This window comes from Labrus bergylta, chromosome 13 (genome assembly GCF_963930695.1).
Source record: "Labrus bergylta chromosome 13, fLabBer1.1, whole genome shotgun sequence".
In the NCBI taxonomy this organism is placed as follows: Eukaryota; Metazoa; Chordata; class Actinopteri; order Labriformes; family Labridae; genus Labrus; species Labrus bergylta.
The window spans coordinates 4,072,086-4,089,403 of NC_089207.1; the positions used below are offsets into that span (position 1 = coordinate 4,072,086).

The 17,318-nt window shown below is 42.3% G+C and overlaps 1 protein-coding gene across 5 annotated transcripts in view; it reads right to left on the reverse strand.

The window, feature by feature from the left end:
• Positions 1 to 17,318, reverse strand: part of il1rapl1a (interleukin 1 receptor accessory protein-like 1a) — a 200,088-nt gene that overhangs the window by 103,996 nt on the left and 78,774 nt on the right. For all 5 annotated transcript variants that reach the window (XM_065962107.1, XM_065962109.1, XM_065962105.1 and 2 more), the window contains exons 3-5: positions 14,516 to 14,801; positions 6,184 to 6,370; positions 4,164 to 4,317 (exon numbers count right to left, since the gene is read on the reverse strand). In XM_065962107.1, coding sequence (XP_065818179.1) covers positions 4,164 to 4,317; positions 6,184 to 6,370; positions 14,516 to 14,801 — 627 coding nt within the window. The remainder of the gene's footprint in view (positions 1 to 4,163; positions 4,318 to 6,183; positions 6,371 to 14,515; positions 14,802 to 17,318) is intronic.

Sequence of the window (17,318 nt, forward strand, 5' to 3'; positions counted from 1 at the left end):
CATCAGCCGAACGGGGCTTTTTTATCTGGTGTTATACTATTGTAGCATTACCATCACAGTGCCGGAATGAGGCCTGGGAGAACCATAAAAATGGAATGGAAATGATTCAGATGTGCTGTTAAAAAAACAGACGTATCATGCCAGACGCGCCTATCGGTATGCATTTACCTTCAAGGATGCAAATACAGCACACGGAGAGCGGCCCATATACTACCTGCATGTATCAATTAATCATTGGCGGGTCGTTTCCGCTCAGGCGTCGCTTCTCATGTCTCTGATAGTAGGAAAGGGGGGTAAACAAAACAGTCGACTAATCTGACCACGCTCAGTATTCCACAGAGGAACGGGGGGGAAATAGCGAACCTGCTGCAGCTATGAATCAATTATAAGAGTACACAAAAAGGCACTCTCTCTTTACAGATGGGAGGTTGAGGTGAAGGTCTACGGAGGAGGGAGAGAGAAATAAAAAATCATCTGTTGATAATAGTGTTTTTTTTATTCTCAAAGCCCAACGCTTGCATGGGCTGTGTCTACCTGCTCAGAATGAGATAAGGACATTTAAACGCACCCTGATATAAAAGTGGAGAGAACATGAAGTGAATCAAGGGGGGGGGGTCCCTCGTTCTTTTACATTTCTATTAACCTGGGGAGCGTCAGCGCTTGATTAAGGGGCTCCTGGATCAGAGTGATCTGGGTGTGTGCCTGTGTTTATGCCCATAGTTAACCTCTATTACAAGGCTGACCTTGAGTTCAGATAGCAGCTCTTCTTCTGCTTTTAATGGAGGCTGTTACGCGGTGAAACAGGGATGGAGCAAAGGAAGAAGAAACACACACACACACACACACACACACACACACACACACACACACACACACACACACACACACACACACACACACACACACACAGGGAGACACACATGGTTTGCGGCGCAGCAGGGTCAAAGCAAAGGCCAGTGTCTATTGCACAATATTTAAGATCGGTTAAACTTAACAACCTCCTTCATCCTCTTGGCCTATCAAATAAACTACAACATTAGCCCTCGGATCTCGGACGTAGTTTGGGCCTTTTATGCTCGCCATCCAGGCAATTCTGGTTTTAACAGGATGCGATAAAACGTGGATAATCTCACGCCCACTTGAGGGGATGATGGTGTAGGTTTATTAAAGGAAATGAGCCTTTGGCCAGAGAGAGAGAGAGAGAGAGAGATAATCTAATTTTACCAGGACACTACAGCTTTGAGGAGGAGGTACCCACTGGTGTAGTAATAAGGCAATATGCTGTGGTAATATAGAGCTGGCCATATTTCCACAGCAGAACGTGCATAGTAAATGACACAGAATTGGTGAACTGAAACTGAGGCACAAAATGTGATTCAGTCGTTTTTTTTTCTCCCACAGAGACATTGATGGTATTCTGCTGGTTCTGCAAGTTTTCTAATAAATATAAGACACTGGGGCTGTTAAGCTCAGTCAGTTTCCAAGAACATTGCATTCGTTTTGGAAATGCGCTCCAAGTCAATTATTTCATGTGCTGCAAGAATCAATTGTTGGAAACTCACACCTACCTGCTGCACAAAAGCTTTGCATCTTAAGTGTCAAATACAATTGACTTACTGACATTTCATTATGGGAAACATGCATCAATGTATCTTTGTGTGCTTGTATCAATTTTTTTGTGTGGCTCTATATAGGTATGCATGCACATGCTGTATATGTGTGCATTGAGGCATGATGCAAGAGCCTCATTGAAACTATGGTTGGTTAAGGAAGATCAGTAAGACGAATGAAAAACATGTTCAGAGTGATAGAAAATCACGAGCAAAATGATGTATTTCTTTCTTCCTTGCTCTCTCTGACTAACTCTTACTCACATGGTTGATTTAACTGTGAAGGTTGCTTTTCCCAGTTATAAATACGTCCCATTCTTCCCCGCTCCGTCCATTTAGACAGGTTTTTTTTATTCATACCTCAAACTGCAGACGAGAAACATGCTGGGGTGGCTCGAACAATTTTCATTCTGCCTCTCTATGTTTTTCTCTCCCCTACTGGTCCCTCTCTCCCTTTTCCTTTTCTCACTATCATTAAGGTGAATTGTGTATATTTATAACCCAATAAAGTTTTAACGAGCATCGTCATTATAGGACATGGAGGTCATGCTGACAGGTTGACAAACACACAAGGATAAAGCCAAAGTACATACGGCATATATCTAACACAAACACAGAGCGCTAACCACAGAGTGTGCCTCCAAAAGGTGAAATGGATTTTGATGCTCTGAACCAAATATTGAAAGCAAAACAGTGAAAAGCCTTTCAAGAAAGATTGCCTACTTAAGTTTATATTTAGAACAGTTTTCCCCAGAGGCAAAAAAAATATTATCTGGAAGGCCTTTTAGATTAACGACTAACAGAGGCATCGTCTCTGGAAAGACATTGCTACAACATTGTTTAAATGCATTTACAAGATCATGAGAGAACCAAAAATTCTGTTTCCATCCATTTCAATGAGTAAGCAGTAAAAGTCTTAAAAGCATATGGACAAACCCAACACAGCAAAAAGAACAAATGAGGGAAATATGTTTGCTTGAAGCTGGGAGAAATTGCCCTTTAAACTGTGACACTAGCCCCAATTCTGTTTGTTTTTTAAACTAATGGATTTACTGCCTCTGGTCTCTCGCACTGCTTCCAATAGCATGTGGCCAATGCAAGTCTAAATAAATTTCTAATTTAGGTACTTCACAAGGGAATGATGGTCACACCAAGCACTTGGGAGTGCCATACAGTGATGGTAACGGTGATAAAATGAAACCTAGTGTAATCGTCTTCCTATCTGGCTCATATTTATTGAGTCCCACCGGGGATAAAATGCTGGACCATCAATCACAAGAGCGACCTAATCGCGTAGCCACATCTGCAGGATAACACTTTAGCCCCATCCCAGAGTGCACCATGCTCAGGTTAAGGTATATGCTTCTTCCTGTTTGGTAGATAGCAAATAGCAGGTGTAACGCAACACCGTTATCACCCTTATATCACACAAGAGCAATGACCAGGTGCGAGAAGAAACTCCAAACAAGATACTAATCAAAACGCTAACACCATCTCTGTGTACACACCATCCTAAGACAAACTCAACAGAAACACAAACCAAAGCAGCTGTGGCAAAATCCTTATCAATTTGTTTTAGATAAGAAAACTGAACACGTAACCACAAACAACATGATGCAATGACCAGGCAATCAGGGCAAAGGGAAAGCAATGTGGACACATTTTTTGAGCTAAAAAACTTCAAATTAGTTTATCTTAATGATATATACTTCCAAACACAAGTCATCCTAAGCAGGACCAAACTGATGCAATGACGCGTCTTTTCTCAAGGTAGTCTTTTGTATGTATATTTTTCTTATTATCGATGATGGGAGAAAATTGAAAGTCGAGTAATATTTCATTTCCTATGTGAAATACGTACAGAATCACTGCACACACAAAACAACCAAAATTGTAGCCTGGAACTGAAATGGTTTGACCCTAGAATAAAAAAAAGATGTACACACGAAAATATAATTTGTTGACAAATCTAGAGGGAAAGGCTGGATTTAACCTTTTCAAACGACCCTAATATGAACATTTGACCTGACAGAACGCAGGCTTAGATCATTCTATCCCCAGGTCTTATACCCTAGAGTCCACTCATGCTGAGTAAGAAACAAATGAGTGAACCTATCTGTCATGTGTTCACCTGTGCGGGGCAAAGAGAGAGATAGAGAGATGGATAGGAACAGAAGGGGGGCAGAGCACCATAAATCTCCTGACCTTGGTCGTTGCTCTTTAGCTCTCTGTGTGAAGGGGTTTAGCCCACAGCCTTAAATATTTCAACGCTGCTCGGTTGGCTGGAAAGTGCTGAGCTAGAAAAAGGGATAGAGGCCAAGCAACAGTATTCAACCTCCCCCAGCAATTAACACAGCAGCAGGACATCACTGCAGTGCTCAGTTGTGTGTGTGTGTGTGTGTGTTTGAGAGTGTGTGTTTGTAACCAACCATTCCTTTGTGTGCCTCTGATTGTCGCCCATTGTCTGGTAAGGGTAGAACACTCCTAACCGTTTGACACTTTAAAAAACACAATTTCTAAATTCCCTTTCATGGATTTTTCCAGAAGACTTACCAGTCACTGTGAGTTCAGTCGTCCTTCTGACCACAAAGCCGCCAAACTGGACTTCACAGGTGTAATTCCCAATGTCATCTTCCTTGACTTCCTGGATTGACAGAATGTCTCTCTTCAGAATGATACTGGCACGCCACTGCTTTGGACGGCACTCCTGTTAGAGAAAGGACAAAGCAGCTCTTACAACAGGTAAATCACTTGAGAGGCTAAATGAAAACGACTGGGTGCAGACAGACAGAAAAGGTACTGAGGTACTGAACCATTATCTGAAGGAAATATTCGAGGCCAGTCGGGCACTATGAAATGCAAGACTTTCTCTTTGCTTCATAATGAATTAGATCTGGAAGATTTAAAGTAGTCTGAGCTGGACATAAAAGCTTCCAAACGTCTCTGAGTGTTAGGAAAGTTGAAGTGAGGGGGATCATAAGGTAAGGTAACTTTATTTGTACCCGTAGGTGGATTTCATACAGTGTATAAAACTTGGACGTAGTCTCAGTGACGTCACCAATAGCTTTTCTGAAGAGGCATTTTGAAGCCCAACAACGGTGGTTGACATATTGGAAATGGTTTCTCCACCTAACTTTTGAACACTCTAGAGAGTGGCAGTGAAATGGACCTTGAGCCTACTGGCAAACAAGTACAACGTGCCCACACGTCAGTAAACTAAGCAACACACTTTGTTATACCAGATAATGCTTAACTCTGGGGCTTCATACAATCAAACAAGATGCCTTGTGCAATTCACCACCCGTACAGTTTCTAACAATAAAGAAATTAGCAATGGAGATTAACAATGTTTTTTTTAACCTGGCTGTAATAATGTTTTTTTTTTTTTTTGGCTGGGGATTCCTTGGTTTTTGGAAGTGAACACTCAAGTTTTTTTTTTGCATTTCAGCATTTGCCTCTTTTATCAACACCGGAGGTTTCCACTATGTAAGAATCCATAGCTTGGCACTCTGACTTATGGACTCTATACAGTAAAATGATAGGGCTTAGCCATTATCACACTTATCTGATCAAGATTTATTGCACTGAAGTAAATATTCTCCATTCAATATTCCTGTAGAGCCACAAAGGACGGGGAATGTTATTTACAGTAGTCTCTGATGACAAAATAAGTGGGTTTGTGCTACGTATGCGAGTATATGCTTATCCAGGAACAAAGACCGGCTCCATGACATGAATCCTGTCCACCGCCCCTCAGCGCTGCGGCAGAGACAACGATGGCTCTGCGGATTCTATTCCACCATTGCTCCCGGCAACCTTCGAATTCAATCACTGCGACTCCGCAGTGGTCCAAATAACTCTGGGTTCCAGCACTTCCAGTCATTACCCAGGCCATAATTGAATTCTGGAAAAACCTAGAGGTCGAGCTCGGCCAGCTAATCTACTGCTGATCTGCCTGTGATTAGTCTGGCCTGAGCCCTTCTCTGGGATGCACTTTGTTGTCCGCGGGCCATGCCTGACCTGGGAAAGGCAGGAGGCAGGAGTCCAGGTGAGAGAGGAGAAAAGTGCATGCTGCATAAAGATCAGGGGACAAGGAGCAACTGGAGGACATCCACTCATTTCCGCGGGGCACGAGAGTGACATTGCACAATTTTCTCCTCGTACAAGATTTCTGTTCATTACTAAAAGCCATCTCTGTGGGTGCACTCTGCTCGGTCCTTATTCTCCTTAGGTGACTCTTCAAGCACAAAGGCACTTATGTAATTCATTCGGATCATTTGCATCTCTATATAATCAGCCTAAGTGATCTGGAACCATATTTTCAACAAGGCTTTTCAATATAAACAGCCTAGAAATACGATAAAAACAAACCGATGAACCATTAAAGAATATCTTTCGGTTGCATAACCACAAAGACAGGCTCTCTCTCTTTATTACTTTTCCCTAACATGTGAATAATATTCAAGACACAACAATGGAAAATTAATGAACCTCCAGGCAAATGAGTCAGAAATTATAAGACAGCACTGTAAGTATAATAAAACAAGCAGGCTCTGTCAGAGAGATGGCGTACCTTGTACCAAGTGATGTCAGGCTCTTTGCCGGGTTCCACGTAGTCGTCTATGTCAGGGCAAAGGATCTCTTTACTCTTACTGAGCTCGGCCTTCTCGTTTCGTCTCATGTTGGAGTTGTAGCACAGGTTAGTGTCATTGTCGGCCACCGTCAGAGACATGGACACCTTCATGCAGTATGTGGAGTTCCTTCGGGGAAGAGAAAACGGATACAAGGGATCAAGATGCTGCTTCTCTGACATTGGGAGTTCAGTAAAGAACATCATCTTAATCATCACCAATTAAGAAGTTACATTCTTGAGGAAAAAAGATGACGAAACACTTTCCTTATGTGGAAACAAATAAAGCACCATGACGCCACCACTAAAAATGAAAGGAGTGGAATTTTCTGTTCACTCCCTTTGATACCCTTGCAGTTTATTTTTATCCTTATGCATCCCTCAGCTGACTCCAAACCCCTCCCCCCTCTGTTTGTGGGGTTAGCAATAACGACGTGTTCAGCAGCTTTACCGAGTCAATGACTCACGCTCACCACCGCTATTGGATTTATGGGGGGAGTCGGCCGGGCCTGGGAATGCTAATCAGAGGAGAGGCAAACGTTGAGAGGGGGCCTCATGACATAAAAGTAAGTTGAAAGCTGCTTGGTCATCACAAGGAGTTAGTCCCCCACCGCCCCCACCGCCCCCTCCCCCCGTCTCCCAGCAACCATCAACACACTTCACCTCTGATACACACTGGTAGAGAAGTCTCTCTCTCGCTCTCTCTCTCTGACAGTGTTATTAGTGTCATTAGCATCATAATCATCATCATCATCATCAAAGTCAACATTCTTTCAGACCACAGCACCTGCGCCATGACTGTCGCAATGAGTTCCCTGTCAGGCTCATGCTACATGATTAACAATGTGGACGCTCAATCAGAGCATTCTAAAACTTAACCTCTAAGTCAGCTACGCTCTTTAGGAAAGCCTTTTAAGTCTCACACATTAGGTATGGGGGGGTAGAGGGGGTCCTGGCTTGCAGGATGTTAAATTAATTTGTATTTATTAATGGAATGGTTTGTAGAATACTCAGACACCCTATAAGATAACTACCAAAAAAAAAAAAAAAAAGCCTGTAGTGCATAACTTTTAATTAAACATTAAAGAAGTTTAAATCGACTTCTTCGACCATAGCAAGACTTCTGCAGTCGTGGGAGAGCATACTCAGCCGGTTTCTTATTTCTTTGTTGTGGTACTCAGTGTCTCATAATGTACACAAGAGGCCTTCACTGCTGCATTAGATTCACCAGGCGTTTAACTTACTCTAATTTAAACCCTCCATGTGCAATATTAGATAATAAAGAGATATTGGCTTTAGTGAGGTAGGAGATAAACTGACTGAGTGTGCTTGTCGGCAGTTATCGTTGACAGATCACCTATGATGATGGTCTCGATATTATTGATGATGATGATGGTAATGACGATGGTTTTTGTTTGCTAAACGATGACTTATAAGATGGTTTCTATACTGATTAGAGCTCTCAAGAACTGCCCTCAATGTTGTGCTTTGCCTCTGGTCACTTCCTGTCAGCACCTGTGTGTCCAATCGGACTCAAAGCTGATCGTTTGCTCTTACTGACATTGTTCCCTTTTTTCTAGATCCTTGCTTGTGTTGTACTTACTCTCTGATGTACGTCGCTTTGGAGAAAAGCGTCTGCTAAGTGAATTGTAGAATTGTAGAATTGTATGCCTTGGAGAATGAGGTAAGCCTCCCCATGTGAAACCTTGTGTTTAAATCTACCCACTGATGCACTTCTGGACCTAAACTATGTGGTTATTATCTCTAACCCTATCTAAACAGGCTACCTGACAACGTGTAAGGCAGTAAAAAGAGACAACACTTTCTATTGCATCTGAGGGGTGCGGGCAAAGTGTCTGTGTTTTAGGACCTTGGGTTGTAATGCGTTTTCATGACAGCCGGGGAGAGGACCATGTTGTTTTGTTTCAAAAGGTGAGAAGACTACGATGACCCAAGGCTAGCTGAAAGGAGTTTGGGAGTTAAGAAGGTTGGCTGATATTTCATGGGGGCCTAGTTACAGTCGGATGGGAATTGTGACTGAAGAGATGGAGTTGTATTTGACTGCTTAAAGGACCAGGAGTTAGTGGAGGTACTTTGAGACAGAGCTGGTATTTGGAAGTTCTGACAATAATGAAGTGTGTCAGGGACTTTCTGTCTATGTACAATGAAGAATGTTGTGCAGAAGACCAGTCTAGCAGTACCACAGATTCTTTCTGTAATATGCAGAAAGACATTGCCATGACCCTGCCCCTTTTTGCATGGGGGGCAAGGTCATGTCAAGACAGGAAAGAGCAGCCTCCAAAGTGTTACCACAAGCCGGAAAGAAAAACCTACGACTTCAAAATTCATGACTGATAGTATGAATTTTCATGAATTCATACTTTTTGGTAACTTTGTGAATCAGCCATTTAAATCTGTCTACCATCTCAGAGTAACTCTTCTCTTAGGTTGAAGCTGTAACCATATCTTTGTAAAACATCTCATAGCAGCAGAGTTATATTTGGTTTGGAGCCAACTGTCTGTTGTAAGCGAAAGTTTGCTAAGAATGAAATGTATGTGTCTGACATTTACGAGTCAAGCTGAGGTCTTCTTTCTTGCCTCATAGAGATGTACCAAAGTAGCCAAGAATTTGTAGGATGTACCTTCTAGCAGAATATAAGCAAGTCTGTTAACATAGAAACTTTGTCAGTACTTTGTCGGTTCGTGCTTGTTAACAATTTGTGTTCTGTTGTAACTGTCTGACCTCGGCCGATTAAACCGCAGAATAATCCACAGTCTGTCCGCGATTTCATCATTGAATTTATACAGCAGCAACAACCCCCACCCAACAATTAGCTTTAGGGTTAAGATTTTCCTTCATTTGTAATAAGTGGCTTCATGGTCGGAAGCATAAAAAAAACGCCCCGGACTGTAAGTCCATATTGCTTTATAATAAATGTGTGTCTGTGTTTCTATCACCTGCTACCCCGGCCCATCCCGGGTGTGATTCGACTCGGTCAGTCGCCCCGGTCCTTTGAACGGGAAGCCGTGTGCGTACAGCCATATGGGCTTTCATTTCATTTCATTACATTACATTTACAGCTCACCAGATGCTCCCATTCACTGTAAATGACAGGGTTTCATATGATCTACTCAGGTTATGGAAGCAATAAGGGAGTCACCTCTCTTATATAAACACCTCTGACCCCTCGGGACCATAAAACACAGATGCGCACACACACACACACACACACACACAAACACACTCACACACGCTAAAAGGACAAATGTGGCTATGTGCAGCTGTGGAGCATGGGGTAGAGATAGCAATGAGATGTGCAGAAGAAGAATAGCTCTTGGAATGAGTAAAAAACAATAGATACTGTATGCTTCTACAATATAGAAGATGACTAAAAGGGCATCTGGAAAATGCTGTAGGAAGTAAAAGTAAGATGTAAGATAATGCAACAGAGTTATGCCCTCTTGGTGCTGAAATCTCGCTTTATCGACTCGATGCCTCCTATCTAGAGGAAAAGGAGTGGGAAGATGTGATGCCGTGGGCTAACAGGGTACACTTAAACAAATATATATATTTGTTTTAAGAAACAAACGCGGCCGTGCAAACACACATGTGGACACACAGATGCACCAACGCTCACAAAGGCAAACTCCCTCGCTTTGTTGACATGAAGAGAAGGAGATCAGAAATGACCTCTCACAGTCATGCACCTGAGCCGCTAAGGTCCCAAGGGAGCCAATGGGAGACATCCTCGCATGTTGAATATTCACAGCGGGCACCCCCGTGGCATTGTGGGAAGGTGTCAGGGGTTGGCGTTTGATTGATGGACAGCTGGGGGTCGATGCACAGTCCTGTGGTGTCTTTCACGTCTGTCACTTCCTATTTCAACGTAGCTGATTTGGGATTTTAATCTGCAGCTCACGCTAGTTGTGATTCTCCACGTGTTATTATCCTGCATGTTGGAAAATGTGATCATGGGAAGGGAAATAAATGCGCTTTTACCCACTCCAGGGCACACACTCATTACCTTATTATTAAAAAAATAATTTGTCAGGTGAAACATAAAGGGAATGCGGCAGCATGTGAGAGACAGAACGAGGAAAGAAAGAAAGATTGATGGGCCTGAATCGATGCTACAGACCTTATGTGAGGTGACATGCAGAGGAGAGAGAGAGAGAGAGAGAGAGAGAGAGAGAGAGAGGAAGCGAGAGGCAGAAAAAGAAAGCACGGTGAGATTGCTATGTAAATGAAGTCACCTTCATGTGAAAAAAATGGCGATTAGACTTAAATTTTCCAGACAGAGAAGGACAAAGATAACCGTTCACACTCTGAATGCACACATTTGAAGTCACACAATTCCATATCTCTTTGTGAGGGAAAACATCTGGAGGGCTTCAGTGAAAAGCTGGACTTAACACAGATGGATTTACCTACATTTATAGATAGTACGCAACACGCCCCCAGCTATTGAAAACTATCCTACCGTGTACGCGGTGCAGGCAGAAGGTATTAGAGCAGTGACACGTTTTTTCTTCTTTTTTTTTACATTCAGTTGGCTTTTAAACTCCAGCACATTCGATTTGAAATAAAAAAGTGACTATAGCTTTTAAATACTGACTATCAGTTTTTATTAGCTTTTCAGGGTGCTAGCATCAACATCAGATTGAACTGAGATACAACAAAATCACTGAAGCTCAGTATACAGCCATGATTGTTTTTAAATAGCCCATTGTTTTAAACCTCAAAATGTCTGCAGCTCATGCTGACTGAAGAAACAAAAGTATTCAACTCAAACACTCACAGTCCTTATGGGGAATTATATTTGGTCAAAATTACCTCCTGCAGTGTCTCCTACCTCCTATCTCCTTAAAGAGGACATATTATACCCCTTTTTCCACCTTTTCAAACAGCCCCCTGTGGTCTAAATGAAACATCTGTGCTGTGCTTTGGTCAAAATATAACATGAATCAAGCACCAGAGGAGGTTTGTGACCCTGTATAAACCAGCTCTCTCAGAACGCTCCGTTTTGGTGTGTGTGTCTCTTTAAATACAATGACCCCCCCCCCCCCCGAGTTTTCCTGGTAGACATCAGTCTTTCGCTAGCAGGAATAAAAATGGCGGACCTGCGCATAAGTTTTGTTCTAGGCTGAAGGTGAAGTCCATGGGTGGAGATATCAGGGGAGGGGAGTTTTTTGTTTTTGTTTGTTTTACCAGATACCCACTTGTGATGTCACAAGGGGAGTAAATTTGAAACGGAGCATTTTGCTCTGTGTTGTAAGACTTATGCAGACCACAAACAAAGGACTGGATGGGTTTATTTCACATTTTGTGGGTCGGTAGACACTCAGGTTACCTAAATATATGTTCAAAAACACTGTACAAGTGGATTTTTAATAATAAGTCCCCTTTAAATATAAAAAAATATCCTTATCGTGGAATAAGCACTGATAAGATTAAAGGTCTGTCAGGTGGAGCTTTATGTGTTAGCCAACAAGTAATATTCACCACGAGCGGGGTAGGCAGGCGTGATGACGTTAATATCCCGCGACCGCTGTGAAACATGTTTGATCTTTGTGTGCGTTATAAAACTGCTTCATTCTCTTTCACTCTTTTGTTGATACTGTGAAAACATCTAATGAGGAAAAAACACGTCAGACTCTTTAGCTTTCTGACATTTCTACAGCATCCTTTTCACATCACAGCTCCCGTGACCCCCCACTCCCTCCCCCTCTCCCCCTCTCCCAAATGACAGTGAAAATCTCCCGCTGTCAGAGTCACGTGTGAAAGGGAAACTCAGGACGACTTCATATCAGCATGCTGTCCTGGAATTTTCTAGAACATTTCAGGAGTGCATGTGTGAAAGGTGTTTTTGACTTCCATCATGAGGTGAGCTTTTTTTTTGGACCTTGTAGACATTTTCTATGCCAGGAAGGTTAATATACATATGTAGAACCCCATTATGGCTTTAAGAGAGGCTGCAGGTCATCACTGAGGTTAGTGCTAAGTAGTTATGTCTTACAGTGCTCCAGAAAGTCACCTTCAGTCAGAATCATTATTTAATTTGGCTTATTTGTCTCTGTGGTACGTGAGTTTAACATGAATGGCTTGTTTCACTATGTTTCAAGGAACTGACCGGAATTTTGTCTTTATTCAAACTGAACAAATGATGAAGGCCACGAGCCGAAACGCGTCGGTCTAAATTGTTAATAAAGTTGATCTTCTTACTACTAAGTGTTGCTGGAGCATTTTGACATCTAAGCCTTTCACTCTTCATGCACTTTGTCAGTTGGTGAAGTTTGTGCCAGAAAATCCTCTTTTTCTTCAAACTGAACAAAAACATGTGATCCAAATCAGTGAACAGATATTCAGTAAAAAGATTAAAGTTGCTAGATTAGGTCCCACGACTAATTAACACTGAAATACAATGTGTGTAATATGAAACCTACTATGCATTCTTATTCTGTAACGCTACACAGTGCTGGTGGCACATAATGTGCTTTTAATTGCATGTATTTATGATGACATTAAAGTAAGTCATTATGGTTTTCTGTGGCTACATACACTGAGGCACCAGTTCATTAGGTACATATTTTAAGTTAATCAAACAAAAAGACGACAGAAGACTTTAAAGAAAGCCAAACTGTACAACACTAAATGTACATTTGCTATTTGAAAGAAAAGTGTCACATAATTCAAGTCAACTCTATATTGATATTTGCCTTTGCTAAATACTGTTTGAAATGGTTTTTATAATAGGCATAAAGGATGTCACCCACTGCATGAATATACTCTTCAAAACCCAAACGGGGTGAAGAAAAGACAAAGGCTCAGTTCCCCTTCTCTTTGCCTCTCTTTGCCTGGAGGGAGTTTAAGGGGGGGAATGTTTGGGTCATATGTGCTCAAATGTGTGACTGAAAAGCTTACCCCCCTTACAAAAAGACCATCGATTTCTGCTCTGAGGCAAATCTCTCGCAGTACTTTGATTAGGAGTATCTGAGAAGTTAAAAATCTCCCCAGCTCAGCACGATGAAGACAGAGCTGAACACAGAGCTGGGGGGTTTCTTTGAATAACTATCATACTGGTAGCAGTGAGCTCCGTTTCAAACGAACACACAGCGTCTGGTGAAATAGTCAACAATCGCAGACTTTATGAATTTAATACTGGAAAAGTACTTGAAAGTGTTTTGTGCAGTAATGAAATTAAGTGCAGGCTCGGGTATCGTTGCGCACAAACATACTCCCCCCGGTCACACTCCACGTGTTGTGCACGCCTCTCTGGGTCTTTAAGAGGCCTTTAACTGGGTTTATTAAAAACTCTCTGAAATGAAGAGCTGCAATGAGCCATTTATTGAGGGATGTTCTCCACTGTAAAGGTTAATAAGTTACTGACACATAATTATGCATCCTGTATTAGGAGGAGGCTCTCTGTAACGGCCCACTAAAGTGTGTGAACGAGTGTATGTGTGTGTGTTTGTGCTTGTCTTTGTAGTCTGTTATCTCGTTGTCTATGCCGTATCTCCACTCAACACCTCAGATAGATTACAGTTCATTAGCTTCCTCATATTATCCCTTGCACACACACTCACAAACATAAACACACGTAAATACACAGACGCACAAAAACACAGAGACAGCTTTATCTACGACGGTTTTTAAATAATAGAAGTGACAGTTTGAATAAGTGATGTGCCATAAGTCATTTTTTAAAGTATCAACTCAATGAGTAAGCAAGATAAATATGCCGACAGGATCAGATGATTTCATCTCTTTGAGAGGTACAGACACTACTTACACGTTTGAGGATCAAATAGACGACATCTGAAAGAGGTTTTTTTTCCCCCCCCTCAAACACACTCTAAATAACTTTAGAAAATAAAGATGAGGTTTTTTTTACCTGATTAAAAGCAATACTTTAATAATTAGGAAAGATTATTTGCAATTAAGGCGATGAGGATGAAAGCTTCTTTCATGTTTGTGCATCGAGAACAGCGCCGATGTGGGGGCCAGAAAGCAGTTTGCATAGCTAAGAAGAGTGGAAACAAAGGGTAAATAGCTAGCTGGAGCGTTTATCAGAATTCAGAATAAACTCGGAGTGGCTGCTAAGCATATTCATACATTTTGGAGAAATTGTTTTATTGCTAAGCTAGACTAACCCCCTCTAGGTTCCAGCTCAATGTTAATTGCACAGACATAGGGGTGGTTCAAATCTTCACAGTTGATGTTAGGAAATTAAACAAACAAAATCTATGAAGGACTATTGATTTCCCTCCATCCTACCTCAAAACACAGGAGTAGAGGCCGGCGTCCTGGAGGTCAGCCGGTCTGAACCAGATGGCGTCCTCCTCCTTGCTCATCCGTATGCCGTCAAAAGAGATCGGCTCCTCGAAGTCGCTGTGTCCCAGGCCGGAGCTGCGGTACCACATGAGGCTGAGGCCCACGCTCTGCGCCTGGCTGTAGTTGGCCCGGATGTAACCATAGAACAGAGCGCACTTCAGACGCACGGGCTCACCCTGCAGCACCCGGTACTTCAGGTAGTCCACTGACCAATCTGTACAGCCGTCCACTGCAGAGAAAAAACACAGACGGATGGAGACGTTAATAAACATATTACTTAAAAACGTAAAAAAAAATAAGTGTTTGAGTTCAATGTAAATATGTCTGATTTCAACATCCATGGTAATCATCTTTATTTATTAGGGAAAGAAACTCTCTTAAATTGCTTCACAACACTGTGCAGCATGCTGCAAGTATTACATTCAGCAAGTTGTAAACTGCATGTATATTGAAATAGTTCAACTGCTTTCTGCTTTATATTATGTATGAGCTTGTGAAGGATTGCAATTTTAGTGCGCAACACCCGTGGCAGAAACATCTCCTCTCCTCTCCTCTCCCCTCCTCGCCTTGCCTCGCCTCGCCTCTCCTCTCCTCTCCTCCCCTCTCCCATCCTCTCCTCACCTCTCCTCTCCCATCCTCTCCTCCCCTCTCCTCTCCTCTCCTCTCCTCTCCTCTCCTCTCCCATCCTCTCCTCCCCTCTCCTCTCCTCTCCTCCCCTCTCCTCTTCTCTCCTCTCGATGCTGCTCAAACATTCAGGGCATGTGTTACCACCTTGGCCTGTGCAGAGACAACTCAGACACTATCCTGCAATATCCAAACATGCAACCACTGTGAAATTTGCCGAGTGAACTGTAAAAATGTCCCCAAAAAAATAATGCCAGGTACAGTATAGGCTCCTCTAAATGCTGAGGGTGCACTGTAGCTCCGCTGTCAAAGAGTGCAAGGCTAGTTCATTAACTGGGAATACGCCTGGAGCTCTGTGTAACTTGTCTAACAATTCTGCAGACAGATATTTGTCCCGTGGGACAGTTTTTGTCCTGAGCTAACAGGCTAACTATCTTTTATGCAACTTACTAAAGAAGCTGTACCCTTACTGGACTGAGAATGTTTGCCTATATGTTGAAAGAAAGTTGCTTATTTAGCAGACGACGTAACATTGCATGCAATACAGATAACAACGTAATGTGACACCTTATCCTCTGGCCTATATGACAAATGAAAAATAACCAAGTATAGAAGAGAATCAAGTGAGCTGAAAATATATTTGTCAAGCAATAAAAAGACACTGGCACAACCCCACAGGCAACACGGGTCTGTTCAAGCTCTACAAACGCCAATCCCTCTCAATTCCCAAGCTATAACAGAGGTTAACCTCTGAACGCCTATCACTCTCACACTAATTAGCCACCATTTGTTTATCCATGAGGTGTACAGTATATTAGGGAATAACATGTGTGTGCAAGTGTAACCAGAGAGCTTGAGAGAGAGAGAGAAATGGTGATGGTGTGGTGAGATAAAGTAATAAGAACCCCACTGCGTGCCAGTCTGTGAGTGATACGGCGCCTCGCAGGGACAGCTATGCTTGTAATTAATACTCTTAATTATCAGGGAAGTAATGTGTGTGCATGCGTGTGTGTGTGCGTGTGTGTGTGTGTGTGCGTGTATGCGCGTGTTTGCATGAGTGTGCATTCCCCATACGATTGGTTGTCTGCCTAATTATGTCTGTTAATTACCAGTAGGCTTAGACACAAATGTGTGTGCGTGTGCTTACATATGAAAGTGGGAGAAACAGAACGTGTGTGTGCATGCATGTGTGTGTGTGTGTGTGTGTGTGTGTGTGCGGGGTGTGATGTGTGAAAATCTGTCTAATTATCACTCCTAATAATGAGAGCAGGGCCCCTATAGATGCAAAACGGGAACACATGCACTCTCATAGTACGTGCACTCGTTCCAACTTTCACTTGGTGACACTGTGAACTGTTAATCATCAGAATGATGAAAATAAAAAAATAAATAGAAGAAAAGAAGTTTGTTATTTGAAATATTAGTTATATGATATAAATGTATAAATTATTTCAAAGTGAAGACAAACGTATGCATATTCTGTGGGCGCCAGTAGCTTGGTGTTTAGTGTGTGTGCCCCATGTGCGGAGGCTGTGGTCCTTACAGGCGGGCAGCCCGGGTTCAAATCCGACCTGGGCCTCCTTTCCTGCATGTCATTCCTAACTCTCTCACTCCCTGATATCTGACTCTTTCAACTGTAGCGGAAAAAAAAAAGGCCCAAAAAATGAATCTTTAAAAATGAAAGTAAATAAAAGTATGCATGATCTGATTATTTTTGCAGAAATAACAGCACAATTCAACGTTTCGCACGGATCTAAATAGATTTCCAAGGCTCTTCATACAAGGTAATCATCATTAAAAACACTGGCCAAATGCATTCTTTCCTCTTTTGACACTTGAGTGAATTTCCATTGAAGGCAGCAGGTGAGCCCTCTGCCCTCCCTGCATATCATTCTGCTAATCAGCAGGGACAGCCGACGCTTCATTCAACCTTTTTCTTTATTCACCTTCCACACCTCTAATGGATATGACCTCCCGCCTCCATCTCGCTCGCTTCATTTCGGCCCCCTCTGCCGCAACACAAAAACTGTGTGTTCTAAAAAAGCTTGTATCCTGATTCACAGTGAAAACATTTCACTCAGGCTGTCGTTTGCTTTCAACAAGCAGATTTGCGGACGAGCTG